The 16,649-nt window shown below is 37.1% G+C and overlaps 1 protein-coding gene and 1 pseudogene across 2 annotated transcripts; one reads left to right on the forward strand and one right to left on the reverse strand.

The window, feature by feature from the left end:
- LOC104760400 (disease resistance protein RPP2B-like) lies at positions 1 to 9,871 on the reverse strand (annotated as a pseudogene). Its single transcript, XR_015588493.1, has 5 exons — positions 9,398 to 9,871; positions 2,378 to 3,480; positions 1,970 to 2,281; positions 841 to 1,888; positions 1 to 760 (listed from the first exon to the last, which is right to left on the reverse strand). The product of XR_015588493.1 is annotated as a disease resistance protein RPP2B-like (transcript).
- On the forward strand, positions 9,375 to 15,476 carry LOC104760401 (putative disease resistance protein At4g19520). The gene is made up of 10 exons (XM_010483322.3): positions 9,375 to 9,913; positions 10,014 to 10,278; positions 10,394 to 10,754; positions 10,837 to 10,913; positions 10,997 to 11,033; positions 11,106 to 11,640; positions 11,777 to 12,824; positions 12,902 to 13,198; positions 13,287 to 14,441; positions 14,532 to 15,476. The coding sequence occupies exons 2-10, from the start codon at positions 10,099 to 10,101 to the stop codon at positions 15,228 to 15,230; spliced, it is 4,389 nt and encodes a 1,462-aa protein (XP_010481624.2). The 5' UTR covers positions 9,375 to 9,913; positions 10,014 to 10,098; the 3' UTR covers positions 15,231 to 15,476.
- Positions 15,477 to 16,649: the final 1,173 nt, after the last annotated feature.

Genomic DNA, 16,649 nt, shown 5'->3' on the forward strand with positions numbered 1-16,649 from the left:
TTGAACTTTGTCTGAATCCAGCCTTGGTAAGAAACCATGTGCTTTTCACACAAAAAAAAAACATAAACACTCATGAGTACTAGTTGTTTACTTCCTTTATTCTTTTCCCGTTAGTTATCTCTTCATCTTTTAAAAACGAATGCCTCCTCTTGGGCAAAACAGCTTCACCCGAGCCATTTTCATGTTGATTTGCTTCTTTTATTGATATCACTTCATTGAGATTATTCTCCAGTGTTTCCTGGAGTCTGTAATCAATCTCATCCGGAGCATATAACAAGCTCATTCCACATTTCACCACCTCGCAGCTTCCTAGCTTCCTCTTGTTGTCATCACTAACAAAGAATTTGAAAGAGGCAGCAGTGTTGCAACATCTATTGTGCTCATTACTCTCTTCACGACATTTCTTGACATGGAAGCTGTTGTTGTAACTAAGGAACACATGGTCAGACACAATTTTCCGTGATTGATGTCCACATGATCCACACGGCTCAGTCCATCCCCCAAGAGTGCAAATAAATCTGATGCAGTCACCGCTCTCGCTCTTGAACTTGCACTTGCAAATTACAGAGAAACGGTTGGATTGATCTTCACAGTCTTTGAAAGAGACAACCACACATAAGGAGAGCCCCATAAATTTATTGTCACACCAGTGTGGAGGCAAGTGTGTTTCTATGGAAGAGCCCATTCTCTGATGGCGGAACCATAAAGGTAAGTCGTTTCCAGGAAAACTGACACTAACTAAAGGTTCATAAATTAGTCCCTGAGATGATACAGAGGAAACCATTAAGCATTAGATCATGATAAAATGTCAATGGAAGAAGAGAGTTAATGGAGATGGACCTTATTATTACGTTTAAGACACGCATTCGCCAGTATTTGACTCTTGAGTTGGGCATGAGCCACAATATTTTCTTGTGTTTCTTGGTTAAGCTTGAAGCAATCAGTGAATATAAAAGTAGATTGAACTCTTTCAGCTACCACAAGATGTGTCATGGGCTTTGCAACTGTTTCTAGAGAAGCACAGTCATGAGCATCCAAGTACTGCAGATTTGATGGAAGCATTGGTAGTGAGTTGAGCTTTCTGCAGTGTTTCAAGTCAAGTGATTTCAGATGGTGAAGTTTTTTGATGCTTTCGGGTAGGTATTCTAAATCGTTTCTGCTTAAGCATAAGCTATGTACTGATGACAAGCAACTGAAGTTGTTGGGAAACTTGTGGATATTGCAATCTGTGAGATAGAGTTCTGATAAACGAAAGCAGCCTGAGAAAGGTAGCAACTCCAAACCTGCTGAATCCTAAATTTGGATCCACCAAATGTAAATAGCTTGAGATTACTCATACTCATTGATCTAGGTATCTGTTTGATGGCCGTCTCATCCATAAGTAAAATCTCCAAATATTCCATGTCTCATCAATGTCTGGAAAACACTCCAGATTTGAACAGCCAGAAAGAATCAGTTCTCGAAGAGATTTCAGCTTGCAAAGATTGCTGGGAAGATGAGTCAAACTGCAACACTTTTTTAAATTCAACACAGCTAGGTATTGGAGGCTATCTACGGATTCAGGAACTCTTCTGATTCCCGTCCCATCCAAATATAGAGATTCTATGTTTTCTGAAATAATTGGAAATGTTCTTAGCTTTGAGCAACCACTAAGGATTAGAGATTTCAACGACTTAAGACTGATCCCCTGCGGAATACTCTTTAGGCTTTTACACTCTCTGAAGTTCAAGTAAACAAGACTGTCCATCTGACGGATTGATGAACACTTGATCAAACTTGTACAGCATTCAGCGTTCAATCTTTCAATATTTCGAGCATCCATCAAGCCTGATAAACTCAGCAAGTTTTTTGAATGACTGATATCAAGTCACCTTAACTCTGCTGTATTCTGCAATATATTTCATCAAAAATTTAATAATTATATGCAGACTTGACTCTAGCTAGAATCTGTTCTAATAGGAGGCAAAACCTTTTTCTCTTCCCAAAGTTTTGTATGATGGCTGTGACGCAGATTGAGATCAACGAGTTTCTTTGGGTTGAAGTTTGATGGCAAGTACTCCAAAGGGTATCCCTGCCAATGGAGGTACACCAGCTCATCTGGAAAGCAATCAAGACCAAACGGGAAGCGAAATTTACAGTCGTTCTCACACCATTGAGAACACTGAGAATTGTAGAATTTGAGGAACTTGAGATTCCACATCTCTGTGAATACATCAGGGCTTAGCTTCATGTTTTCTGCATTTGACATATCCAAGAAGATGCCTCTAGTTTCAGCAGTTCCCTGAGAAGCAAGATAATCAAATAAAGTGAAAATCAGAAACTGCATCAATACTAGTAGATATGATATGTAAGTAACAATATATTTTGGTTTGCTCACCGTTTTGTACTTCAGCACACGACATATATCTTCTTGGTTCCATAATCGACCCCTGTTACCTGCCTCTTTGATGGATGATTCATAACCTATCTCCTTCCCCATTGTAAGAAGAAGGTCATGCATCTCAAGCCGATTATCATAAATGGTTACCAAACACTTATCAACAAGATCATCAATCAGAGTTGCAGCATTAATATGGTCAGTATTCAGAATCCTCGAAAGGAAATCTGTTTTTTCTGATCTGAAGAAACACGCAACATCGAGAAAGATGCTCTTCTGCTCTGGACACAGTTCCATATAACTCATTTTCAGTACCTCCTGAATCTTACCGTCAGGCCTTTTCTGTAATCTCTCCAATTTCCTCTGCCAGTAAAATTTGTCCCTTTGACATAGATCAGAACCTAACAACTTTAGAGCTAACGGATGTCCTTTAGCATAATCAACAAACTTGTTTGACAAATCCATGAATTCTGTGGTGGGAGATTGGTTGCTAGAAAATGCATTCAAGCAGAAAAGCTCCAGTGCTTCCCTATCACTTAATCTTGGAACCACATATGTAGCATCAACTAGCTTCTCCAGTAGTTTTTTTGTCTCTAGTTGTTATCACAATTCGACTTCCTTCTCGATACAACTCTCTTTCCCATTGTCCGATAAGCATTCTTATTTGGTCTTCATTTGTCACACCGTCAAGAACAATAAAAACCTTCTTGTTCTGAAGACGATCCTTCAAAGCTTCATGTGCTCCTTCAGGAGCTCCAACATCTAGATTTTCTTCATCCAATAATTTTTGGAGGAGTTTCTGCTGCAAGTGATCTAATCCATGTAGTCTCTCTTCATTGTTAATATTTGCGAGAAAGCAGTAGCCATCAAATCGACTGTAATTTCGTTTATATACGCAATCTGCAACAGTTGTTTTACCGATACCCGCCATACCAAGAACACCAACAACTCTCACACAACTTTTCCTTTTAAGATCCAATAACTTTTCCAGTTCCTGCATGCGCAGTTCAGCCCCAGGAAGACCACGGATTTCAAATGGAGACAGCTTGTTCAGCGTCTTAAAAGTTTCCTTGGCTATCTTGTCAACAAAGTCACATTCGTGACTGCCAAATGCAAAAAAGAAGAACGTCAAAACAAGTGCGGTGATAAATAAAGTTCCAAGATAAAAAAGAGGTAAAGAACGTCCTGACTACAAAATCTACAGCAAATATAAAAAAATGAATTTACATTTGAGAAAACAATTTGTGTTACTAATACAAACGACTGGAACAAGCGACAAGTATACCAAGCTGATTATTTATTCTCTTTATGCTTAGGGTTTAGGAGTTACACGTAGATTTCGAAAGATGAACAGTACCTACAACTGTAAAGGAGATGGAGAAGTAAAACTGAGTTCAATCTTACTAAGGTTGTATTCCATTCAACAAAAACTTTGTATGAATAATTCATGGATAGATTACAAGAGGAGCAGTAAGATGAGAATTTATTTGACTAACAATGGTCTATTGAATAATAAAAAAATCAATCATGGGCTGAAAAACACACATGGATTAAATAGAGTTGAAAGAATCACTTGTCATTCAATTATTGGAGAAAAAAAATTGTGAGTAATTAAATATGGACAGGGACATGTATTATTCTTTTATTAGTTAGTGAAATTTCTCATATATTTTTTAGTCTGAATTATCATAGGTCAATTATCACATAAAAATTATTTTTACACAAAAACTAGGAGAAGCTCGTGCTACAGCACAGGATTATATATTTTGTTAGTTACTTTTTTTTGTAATTTGTATCTTTGTAGTGTAGTTTTTTATTTTGACTTATTTTCTTTGTTTATATAGTGTTTATTTGTATATTTGGGGTTATACGGTAAATTGGAAATCTTAATAGAGTAAATAGTTTGCAGAATGTAGCTTTTCACGGAAACAGACACACCGCAATGTTAGATAGTAGTTTTGTAAGAGGATAGACATTCCGTAATATCAGATAATAGTTTTGTAAGAGGATAGACACACCGCAATATCAGATAATAGTTTTGTAAAAGGATGAGTTTTTCTTTATTTTTGTTTGTTGTAAAAAATGAGAATTTGCTTGTTAAATTTTAGTGTGAGATATTTCAATAGTTAGGAAACCATTGTATTTATAGTGAGATTAGGTATATTTCGGTTATCATTTAGAAGTTAATATTTGATATATCAAATCTCAGCAAAATATATATTGTTTCTTGTTTTATTAAACCACAGCGGGGTCTTCGTCAGGGGGACCCGTTGTCACCGTACTTGTTTATACTCTGTACAGAGGTTCTGATAGCGAATATCAAAAAGGCAGAACGGGAGAAAAAGGTAACGGGTATCACAATCGCCCGGGATAGTCCTACCATTTCGCATTTGTTGTTTGCTGATGACAGTCTTTTCTTCTGTAAAGCAGAGGCGACAGAATGTCAGACGGTCATGGAAATTATCAGGAATTACGGCAAAGCCTCAGGACAAGAGGTTAATTTAGAGAAATCATCTATAATGTTTGGCAAGAAGGTTCCTACTGAGATAAGGGATCAGTTGAAGTCAGTTATTGGTATTACCAAAGAGGGAGGTATGGGATCTTATTTGGGCATTCCTGAAAGCCTCCAGGGTTCAAAAAATAAGGTTTTTGGATATGTCAAGGATCGATTGGATGATCGTGTCAATGGTTGGAATGCAAAGCTTTTATCAAAAGGTGGTAAGGAGATTATGATTAAATCGGTGGCTTTGGCACTTCCCACGCATGTGATGTCCTGCTACAAATTGCCGCAAGAGTTGACATCTAAATTAACGAGTGCTATTTCCACTTTTTGGTGGAAATCCAACGATAAGGCTCATGGTTTACATTGGGTGGCTTGGGATAAACTATGTAAGGATAAGTGTGATGGGGGTCTAGGTTTCAGAGCCTTGGAACAATTTAATGATGCTATGTTAGCAAAACAGTATTGGCGTTTAATTCAACACCCGACGTCATTAATGGCGAGGGTTTTGAAAGGCCGATATTTTAGCAATAAACACCCGCTTATGGCCAAAAAACCTTCTAATCCCTCCTTTGCCTGGAGGAGTATTTTTTCAACGAAAGATTTAGTGGAATATGGAGCGCGATGGGCGGTAGGTTCGGGTAGTTCTATTTCGGTTTGGAGAGATCCATGGATTCCGGATATTAGACCACGTCCTGCCAATGGTCGGGGACGACTCTGGTTACCGAGCTTGATGGTGAACCACTTAATTAATCCTGTCACGAAGGATTGGCACTTGCCTACTCTAGAAGAGTTTCTGGATCCGGGGGATATACCGATTATTCGGCGTATGTCGGTCAGTAAGGTCCAGCAACGGGATCGGTTAGTATGGCATTTTACCAAGTCAGGGAAGTATACGGTTAAATCAGGTTATAGATTAGCCAGAGAACTGATGACGGAAGTCGAATACGGACCAACATGTATGGCCCTCAGGGCCCAGGTGTGGAAGCTGGATGTTCCCCCAAAGGTCCAACATTTTTTCTGGCAGATTGCGTCGGGCACCCTCCCAGTGCTCGAACGACTTGCGTATAGGGGTATCCGGTGTGATACACTCTGCAAACGGTGTGGGGCTGCACCAGAAACTATCAATCATGCTCTCTTTGAGTGCCCTCGCTCGCTCGATGTTTGGGAGTTGTCCCTAGTTTCGTTAGTCCCCGATGGCTTTCCATTTGCTTCAATTTATGCAAATTTAGACTTTATTTTTTGGCGGGCAGCCTCTCAGTCGGGGGATTCGGATGTAGCTAATCGTCTTCCTTGGATACTTTGGACATTATGGAAAGATAGGAATAAAAAAGTTTTTCAGGGGTTACAGGCCGAGCCGACGGAAATTCTACACCAGGCGAATAATGATAAATTACTATGGGAAGAAGCAAAATCCTATTCGGATAGGTATTTGCATACTACGCCTCTGGTGGAGGATAGGGGAGCGTTTCCTCGATGTCAGATTGATGGTTCTTGGAAAGGGTCAGATGCTATGCAGGGTCTAGGATGGTGGTGTTGTAGTGATGATGATGCGACTCTCCTTTTGGGAGCACGGAGTCAGAGATGCGGTCCTACATCCTTACATGCAGAGCTACAAGCCTTGATTTGGGCTATGGAGTCACTCTTGGCGGCTGGAGTTGGATGTCAAAGCTTTGAGACAGACTGTGCAGAATTGGTGGCGATGGTGCAGACGCCTGACGATTGGCCATCTTTTTCGAACCTGTTAGAGGAGTTTCTTGTGCTCAGACCATGCTTTTCCTCGTTCTCCCTGATCAGGATCTCTAGAGAGCTCAATGTAAGGGCAGATTGTCTAGCCCGTTCTTCAAGATTGCTTTCCTCTGAAATTTCCTTTGTAAACTCTTTTCCTCCGGTTTGGGCAACCAATCTTGGAGTTATTTTTTAATTTGATTAATGTTTGGTTGAAAAAAAAAAAAAAAAAGAAAAGTATTCTATGTGTAAGATTATCCCAAAAGATTGTTTTAGATTTGCAGTTAAAAAAAATCTCGGCAATCAAGCAATTTTGTAAGATTTGGATTTCAACATATAATGTGGCCAAGATATAATTTTATTTTGAGAATCAACATATAATGTTTGATGAGAAAATCGGATCAAATAATCGGGTACTAAATGACCCACGCGAGATCCGACTTAATTTGAATGGTTAGAGAATTTTAATGTCATAATATTCTATTGTGATAATAATTATTGATTACTAACCATTTTATTTTAAAACTACCAAAACAAAGTCATCATCTAAAAGTTGGTCCATGAGTACTTCTTCTTTAATGTAGATAATTTCAATTTTTTAAAAGATTATTAAGGAAGCAACTTTAAACAACTTATAAAAATATCTCACAATTTCACGCATTTGCGTTTTGGGACGATTACGAAGTGAAAAATTTGTAAAAACCCAATTTAATTTATAGTTTGATAAAAAATACATGTTTTAACGGGTTAAACTCAAACTTTTTTTTATGTTTCAAAATTTTTAAGAGTAAAAATATTAATATTACTTAAATATTTTATATACTTAAAATATATTATAATATTTTAAACATTCTATAAAAAATTAAATATTTCTAATATCTTAAACTTTTTTAAATATGTAAATATATTATAATATGTTTACTTTTTAAAAGTTTAAAATATGCTCAAATATAGAACAAAATTAAACTGGTAAATTTGGATACCTAATAAATCAAGGTTCCTGCTCATTTGTACTCAAAACATATTAGTCATATATTTATAGTGATTATGAACCATATTCCAAAATATTTAGTCGATGTGGGATATACAGTACATCTTTTCTGTAAATTAGTTTACAACTTTACATATATATATATATATATATATATATTTCTGAGTTTTTTATTCTTTCCATCTATAATACTCATAATTAATTACTATAATTTTGTTAAAGGAATATTAAAAAATCTAAACTAAATGATGATTTGTTTTTATTTAATTGTATTAAGTTGATTTGTTGTTTCCGTAAATATTTCACAATATAAAAACAAATCAAATAAGTTTATATATATATATATATATATAATTTCGTATTTAATCTATTGATTATTTTGGAAGCAACAAAGTCACAATCGATAAGTATTAAAGATTTCTCATTATTATTAATATTCGTAATAATTATAGGGATTAAGTATGGTAGTAGTTAATATTTGATATTACCGAACCATTAAATACTTGGATACCAGTTTTCATGTATAGAGATTATATCTCTGTTTGGCGACGAGAATAATTATTCTTTAATCAAACCAAATACACGATCCCAATAGTATAAATCCAGGTTACGAAGGGTCATACAAGATTCGCGTGTCGACCCGGTTGTAAATATGTGTTGGCCCTATAGGTATAAACGTCAGTTAGATAAATTAAAACTATAGAGTAATTTAATTAAATTAGGCGATTCTCTAACTATTTTTAATAAAAATTATAGCAAAACAAAGTCATGTTTCAATTTTAGTCTAGTGATACTCCTGCTTTAGTATTATAGATTCATCATTTTTCATACTCTATAGTTTTACTATAGTTTTCTATTAGCCTCCAATAAACTTGTGTTTATATATTTTCTCGTTATTTTCCTCTGAAATGGATCCGGTCCTGTTTTAGTGGGATGGCAGGGTTGGCATTTTCTAAGGGCCCAAACTAAATTTGTAAAAAAATCCTTAATAACAAAGATCCAAAAAAGCAAAAAAACAATTTTTTAAAAATCTGAAAAAGGCCCAAAAAAATCAAAAAAAAAAAAAAAAAAGTTATGTGAAAAATGCCCAAAATTTTTTTTCTTGCCTAAGCCTTTCAAAAATGCTGAGACGGGCCTGAATGGATCTTAACACTAACCTTTTTAACACTCAAAATAAGAAAGAAAACAAAAATTTTATTTAAAAATATTATGTAACTCTTAATTATTTTAATTTAATTTCAATAAGTAAAGTTCACCCTTTCATTTTTCACCTCCTAGACTTTTCACATTATTCAACTCAGTTGGGAAAAAAAAAATTCAACTGGCTCATTGTACGTAGTCTAAAGTTTGAATGAGTGTTGAATTATTAGGAGGAAATTTAGAATCGTTTTTTGGTTAAAAATTACATAACCCTTTTTGGACTTTTCTAATAAACATATAAATTAGATATATGTAATGTCAATCATAAGATATTAGTAAATTTTTCATATTTGTAGAAAATTTTAAAACATGAAATACATAAAATAAATAAGTGAAACATGAAGATGAAATATATAACCATATCGTATTTATTTTTTTAACTTTGCCATATATGTATTTTCATCGCTGTATGCCTTTTATCATTCTAAAACATAGGGCTATAGAATTGTACCCCAATTACATTAAAGGTGCATCATTCCCACGGTCAAATCAGAGAGTCCGAACTAAACGAGACGGGCACCCGAAACGTAAAACTGCTATAATATAATTCATCTTTTTCCCAAAGAAATTTAGAATGCAATCAAAGATTTACGGGGATTACCTTTTGTCCGGCAGAACATAGCCGGCGATATTCGAAGCAGTTTTCAAAGCTTCCTTCCACGCCGGGACTCTGTGCTGAAATCCTGGAAAACTCTCACTGATATTCTCAAACGGTGCTCCGAAATCACCCGTCTGATTCTCCACATCCGATTTCCGAACTTTGTAGAAGATCGGCAACACCACCTGACCGAATCTTTCTCTGCACTCGATGATCTTCGTGATTTCCTCCAAACGCCACGCAGAATTCGCGTAGTTGTCAGAGAAAACGACGATAGAGATCTTCGATTGCTCGATCCTCTCCAAAAGTGCCACGAGATCGTTGCCTTTCCGGAGTTTCTCATCGAAGGAAATCGTGGAGGTAGCAGGTGAAAGAATGGCGTGTGTCTACGCCTCGGAAACTCAGAAACACGTCGTACTTCCGCCGGGAGGGATCCATTAACAAAGAAGACGAAGAAGCAGAGAATGGAGAAGCCATGAAAAGTCGTGGGTTTACGGATGTAGAAGATGTAGTGATGAGGTGGTGGAACCTAACTAAGCGTTGACATACTCCAAACAATTACGTCGTGCATTAGTCGTGATTAAATTACTAAACAAAGTTTCAATTGTTAACCCTCTAGAGTCTAGGCTCCAGCTAGTCGTAGAAAGGGTCGCAGTCAACGGGCATCCAGATTCAAGAACACGATCTGAATCACGGACGAGAAGATGTCGGAATCAATGGAAGGATCAGATGAGAAACCAGCTCGGACCGTGAAAAACCGGCGGGAAAAAGAGGCCGCAAGTAGCACTAGCAGTGGACTCATACCCTCAAGTCAAGCTATGATGGTCATACCCTCACGTCAAGCCATGATGGACTCATTAGTGTCTCGAAACTTTGAGCGAAAGGTATCACTTCAAGCTTTCTCTTTTATCCTTTTCATTTGCGTCTATCCAAATACTTATAATGTGAAAAAACTCAATCCTTATTGTTTTGTCAAATTTTTTAACATGAAAAACGAAGAATTTTGATCTAGATATGGAAATGGAACCACAACTACAACTAGAAGAAGATCATTTTGATTGGACATCATCATCATTTTCTCTATGCGAACCACAACTACAAAGTTATGATCAAAATCCTGTGAATTGGCCTCCATTTCCTATTATTGAACCACAAGAAACTCATCTAGATCCATTAGATTGGGCACTCTCTTTTGATCCGGAGCCACGGCAGCAAATTCTTAAACACCCTAGTTATGGGACTCCAGTTCATGTTCCTGTTGTCAAGCCCCAACTACAAGTAGGTGAACGTCGTACTGTTTGGACTCCGGAGCTTCATGAAAGATTTGTGGAGGCTGTCAATTCCCTTGGCGGATCTGACCGTGGGTGATCCTTGTGCCTTAAGAAATAATACTTCATTTTAACTGATAAACCCATAACATAGACCATTCATTGAAATTTCAGGAGCCACACCCAAGGCAGTCTTGAAGCTGATGGGTGTTTCCAGACTGAACATTTTCCATGTAAAATCACATTTGCAGGTTTCTTTTCCATTCCTTCTGGCTTTTTGTTTATTCATTTCCTCGTAGACCAACGATTTCATACCTTTCTACCTCCTTGTTAGAAATATAGGTTGTCCAGCTCAAGCTCAAGGTCAAAAGGTATGGGGATTGCTACTTGATGTTACCATTCTTTTGGTTCCTGCATTAACAGTTTTTTTTTTTTCATTACAGACATCTCCAGAAGGCAAATTCCCTCGTCAAACACGCTTAGTGATATAAAGAGAAGGCTCCAGTCTCTATCAGCGCATTCTTGTTATAATCCAATACTGAAATGTGTCTGTGTCATTTCCTGTGGTGGCAATCAGGCGGAGGTGGAAGAGACCGTTTTCATTTATGAAATCATGAATGAGCTGCGGAAGCGAGCAATTGTTACTTTACAATATGATCTAGTTAACGACACAGAGACGAGGATTCAAGACTTAAATACCTTGTACGGTGTTTTCATTCTGTTGTTTTCAAAAAACTATGCTTCAGCTGAAAGCTTGGATAAACTCGTGACACTCATGGAGTACCAGAAAGCAAACGGCGTCCTAATTATTCCCGTTTTTCTTAAAGTGACACCTTCAGAGGTTCATGATCCGAAAGGGTTTGTTGAAGCAACTTTTTCACAACTTGGCAACTCAGTCCAGGGTGCAGGGCGAGTTCAGAAATGGAAGGAAGCGATTAATGAATTAGCTCACACTGATGACTGTAAATGGATAGCGGGGTAACAAGACTTCTCCCTTTTCTTTAAGCTGTCGTCCACTTATGGTGTATATTTCTTTTTTATGTTTTTCGAAAACTTCGGCACATTAGTTCTTCGATACATTTGTTTATTTCAATACTCGCATCTTTTGTTGTAGGGGTAAATCTATACTTCCCGAGGAGATAGTTAGATATGCGTGCTTGAGATTATTTTCCATCTCTTCCCAGAACGTGACTAGAATGTACTCGTTGCTTAACAGCTTACAAACCTCAGACACGCAAATGGTTGGGATTTGGGGTATGCCTGGCATAGGTAAGACAAGTGTTGCTAGAGAAATATTCAGAAGACTGGCTCCAGGTTATGATTCATGCTACTTTCTACAAGACTTTCATCTAATGTATCAAACAAAGGGGTTGAGTAACCTGCGGGATGAGTTATTCTCTAAACTATTTGGGGAAGAAAAACTTGTTATAGATGCTTGTGATACAAAACCAAGTTTCATGAAGAACAGGTTCCAGAATAAGACGGTTCTTGTTGTTATTGATGATGTGAGTAATGCTAGAGATGCAGAAGCTTTAGTTGGAGGGTTTGATTGGTTTTCTGGTGGACATTTAATCATCTTAACCTCTAGGAACAGGCAGGTTCTTGTACAGTGTAAAGTCAAAGAGTTATATGAGATTCAGAAATTATCCCAATCTGAGTCTTCTCAAATTTTGTCTCTGTCTCTCCTAGGACAATACGAGTCCATGTTGAATTCAGAGTTTGTGAGGTATGCCAGTGGTATTCCATTGGTTCTCAGAGTTTTAGGTATGTTTGCAACAAACAAGTGTACAGTCAGTGAAAAAGAACAACTCCAAATGTTGCGCCAAAGTCCTCCAACTGAGATTATGGATGCATTCCGAAGAAGTTTTGATGGCCTGAATGAAAACGAGAAGAATATATTTTTGGACCTTGCTTGTTTCTTCAGAGGGGAAAACAGAAATCATGTGACACAAATACTTGATGGGTGTAGTTACTTTACAGATTTAGGAATTTATAGTCTCATCGATGAGTACCTCATTGAACCTTTAGACGATAAGATAGAAATGTCTAACGTGTTCCAAGATATGGGTCGGTTTGTTGTTTGTGAAGAAAGCAAAGAGCCAGGAAGGCGTAGCAGATTGTGGGATGCTAATGAAATCACTGAAGTATTGACAAACAACTCGGTAAGTTGAATTTATTTTAACTTGTTCAGTTGTGAAAGCTAATATTTCATATTATATATTCTGCTCTTTTTTGCCAGGGAACTGTAGCAGTAGAGGGCATATTTCTAGACATGTCTAACTTGACATGTGAGTTAAGTCCTACTATATTTGCGAGGACCTATAGACTTAGATTGCTAAAGCTCCACTGTTCAACTTCTGGAAACCGTGGCACCATTTGTCTGCCTAGAGGCCTATACTCTTTGCCTGATGAACTACGACTACTCCACTGGGAAAGTTACCCTCTGAGATCCTTGCCACGAAGCTTTAATCCTAAAAAACTTGTGGAACTGAATATGCCGAATAGTAAGATAGAGAAGTTATGGAAAGGGACTAAGGTAAGTCTTGAATTTTGTGGTGTAATCAGATGCTTACACGAATGTTTAACCTTGTACTCGATTACTTAATTATTGCTTTTGTATATAGAATCTCGAGAAGCTGAAGAAGATTGTACTGAGTCACTCCCGACAGTTAATTAAGATCCCGAGGCTTTCAAAGGCCTTGAACCTTGAGCATATTGATCTCGAAGGATGTACAAGCCTGGTGAAAGTTAGTTCATCTATCCATCATCTTAGCAAGCTTGTTTTCTTGAATCTTAAAGACTGCTCTCGTTTACGAAGTCTGCCTGCCATGATTGATATAGAAACTCTTGAAGTTCTTAATCTATCTGGCTGCTCAGATCTCAAGGAAATTCAGGATTTCTCACCAAACCTGAAAGAGCTATATCTAGCTGGAACTGCCATAAAAGTAATGCCATCTTCCATAGAGAATCTCACTAGACTTACTACACTAGATTTGGAGAATTGTAATCAACTTCTGCACCTGCCACCGGGGATTAGTAACTTGAAAGCTATAGTCACGCTTAAGCTTTCTGGCTGCTCATCACTGAAAAGTCTTCCAAATCTTGATTCCAAATTTCTAAGAGGCTTGGAACGTCTTAATACGGAGACAACAAAGGAAGTACCTGAGCCCTTGGTACGTCATTCAGCTATTCAAAAATCAAGATTGGATGACTGTGAAATTATTGATAAGTTGCAGTTAAGATCAGATATTCCTGATTCGTGTTTAAACAACTCTGCCATACAAGAGTCTGTAGCTACATTTGTATATCCAAAAATTGGCGGGATTCAGCAACCGAAGTGGCCATGGTCCACTACTACACTGCAGCTCTTGTCAATGTTTCACTTCTTGGGATCAAGATTGTACGCCCTAGTATCTTTGTGCCTTTCTAACGCATGCTTGGTGGATATACCCAAAGATATATCTGAGCTTCCCTCACTAAACACATTGGATCTTAGCGAAAACGGTTTCAGCAAAATTCCTGAGAGTATCAAGCTCCTCCCTAAACTACATAGCCTTAGATTGCGCCATTGCAAAAACCTCAAATCCCTCCCAGAGCTTCCCCAAAGTCTAGTATTTTTGAATGTGCACGGTTGCGTGTCTATGAAGTCAGTTCCTTGGAGCTTCGAACGCCTCCACTGCACATTTAGTAATTGCTTTAATCTGTCTCCAGAAGACTTCAGAAGATTTTTAGCAAAAGCTTTGGGTATTGTTAAAATCATGAACAGAGAGCAACACCAGGTAATTAATCTTATCTTACATACGCATTTAAACATAAACTCACTTTCTTTAGTTTATCATATCTAATTCATTTCTGTCTTGCTGTAACAGAAACTCATCACAGTAACTGCATTCAGAATCTGTGCGCCTGCATCTGTGAGTCTGAAATGCTCAACTGATGTGCTTGCACCTGGAAGTCTGAAATCCTCTGTGCAAAAAGGTTCTTCTGCTATGATACAGCTAACTTCTTCCCTAAGAAAGACCTTTTTAGGCTTTGCTATGTCAGTTGTAGTCTCATTTCGGGATAATTACTACAGTGCTGCTGGTTTTAGCATCAGGTGCACATGCATAAGGAAAATGATGAATGGTCTCTCTCATAAGCTAGAGAAAGTTTTTCAGTTTTGGGGTCCTAAGGAAGCTTCAAAGATTCAAAATGATCACATATTTTTCTTCTACGACGCGATAATTCATTTTGATGTCAGAATAGGGAAAAACCGTTACATTTTTGACGATCTACTTGAATTTGAATTCCGTCCTGTCAATAGCCAGAACGAGGTTTTAGCTGATAGTTGTGAAGTAAAGAATTGTGGAGTCTATGTGATTGCTGATGCAAGCGGTGATACAAGTCTAGTTAAGAAAAGATTTACTCCTACTAAAAGAGAGAGAAGTGGAAAGAGGCTAATTGCTTCAGCTATGGATCCAAGAGGCTTTTCTTCACATCCGGAGCCACAGCTGCGATTTAAGAGAGGTCGGTATAGGAAAAGTGTTGAATCTGCAATCCTGAAGATTAGAAAAAGGAAACGAGACTAAGAGTTTCTATACATCAAACCAAAGGTACATGCGCGGTGGAAGACTTTGAGTACGAGAAGTGTTGAATCTGCAGTCCTGAAGATAAGGAAAGGAAACGAGATGAGGGTTTCTATAGATCAAACTGAAGGTGCAACTCTGAAATTTTGTCTCTCTTTCCAAATTTGAGTTTGTTTCTTTTTTTTTTTTTTTTTTTTTTTGATAGGAATGTGAATATTCATATTAATGAAAAGTTTGAGGTTTACAAAAGAGCCACCTATAATGTTTATAACCTTGCCAAAAAAGAAAAATAAAAAACAAGGGTTACAAAAAAATTGTTGAGTGTCAATCAACTAGAGAAATTCATCTAGTCCAAAGTGCCATGAGTGTCCTGAATTGCTTCCGAGAAACTCTGGCGTCGATGGTGTTGCGGATCTCCGTCACAATCTCTTGAAAGATAGCCGTTGGAGAATACAAAACCTGGTTATGAAGGATATTATTCCTAAGCTTCCAGAGGTGATACACCACAACCTGACACGCAAGCTTCCGGAGGGTTGGTAGAGCTGAGTCCGATTTGATCTTTGTCCAGGCGCTAAGTGATGGCCAGGTATGAAAAGGCAGAGGTTGTAGCCGAAGATGGGACTGAAGCCGCAACCATACATGTTCGCTAAATGGGCACCGTAAGAAAAGGTGATTATGAGTTTTGATATGCTCAAATTTAACCCTGAGCTACTCTCTCAAATTAAGGGATCAATTGTACTACTTAGGGATCGAATCCACAAAGACTTTAGATTCACACAATAGATTTAATAATCTTTTAATTATGCTAAACAGAAATATTAATTTAAAAACAATGCAAAAACAGAATTAGAAAGTGTTGTAAATTCAGGAATTAAAAACGCTAGGCCTAGTGAAATTCTTAGGAAATCATAGAAAATCAGATCAATTAATTAAGCAAGCAGAATTCAATAATTAAGCACCGTTCTTGAACTCTAAACACAATTGTAAAATAAATCAGTTCTCACTGCAAATATTATCTAAATTTAAAACCAGAAAATCCAAATCTCTTTGTAAAATTTTAGGTTAAAAATCAGCAATAAATCAAGTTTAGATAAGTTCACAAAATCACTAATTCAAATCTCTTTGTAAAAAGTAATTTTGCTCACCAAAGGTTTTTGTCAAGAAAATCAATTCTATTCTCATATCAATTAATAATACTAAGATCTAAATCCAGATGACTAATCAAACATCTAACATTAAGAACAACCTATGGTGAAGAACAAGAAAGATAATGAATCCAAACAATTAATCAATATAACAATCCATGAAATCCCTAATGAGAAACCCTAACCCTAACCCTAACCCTAACAAGCAGATCTACCCAGACATAATTGTAAGAACACAAATCATGAATAAAAGAGATAACATTAAGAGATTAAAGAA

This window comes from Camelina sativa, chromosome 18 (genome assembly GCF_030686135.1).
Source record: "Camelina sativa cultivar CO46 ecotype springtype chromosome 18, ASM3068613v1".
Taxonomy (NCBI): Eukaryota; Viridiplantae; Streptophyta; class Magnoliopsida; order Brassicales; family Brassicaceae; genus Camelina; species Camelina sativa.

Bases quoted from the DNA above. Each gene is read 5' to 3' on its own strand.
- LOC104760401 (XM_010483322.3), top strand. From the start codon at position 10,099: ATGTCGGAATCAATGGAAGGATCAGATGAGAAACCAGCTCGGACCGTG. The intron at 11,034-11,105 runs GTATGGGGATTG...TTTTCATTACAG, and splicing joins CTCAAGCTCAAGGTCAAAAG to ACATCTCCAGAAGGCAAATT. The intron at 14,442-14,531 runs GTAATTAATCTT...TTGCTGTAACAG, and splicing joins TGAACAGAGAGCAACACCAG to AAACTCATCACAGTAACTGC.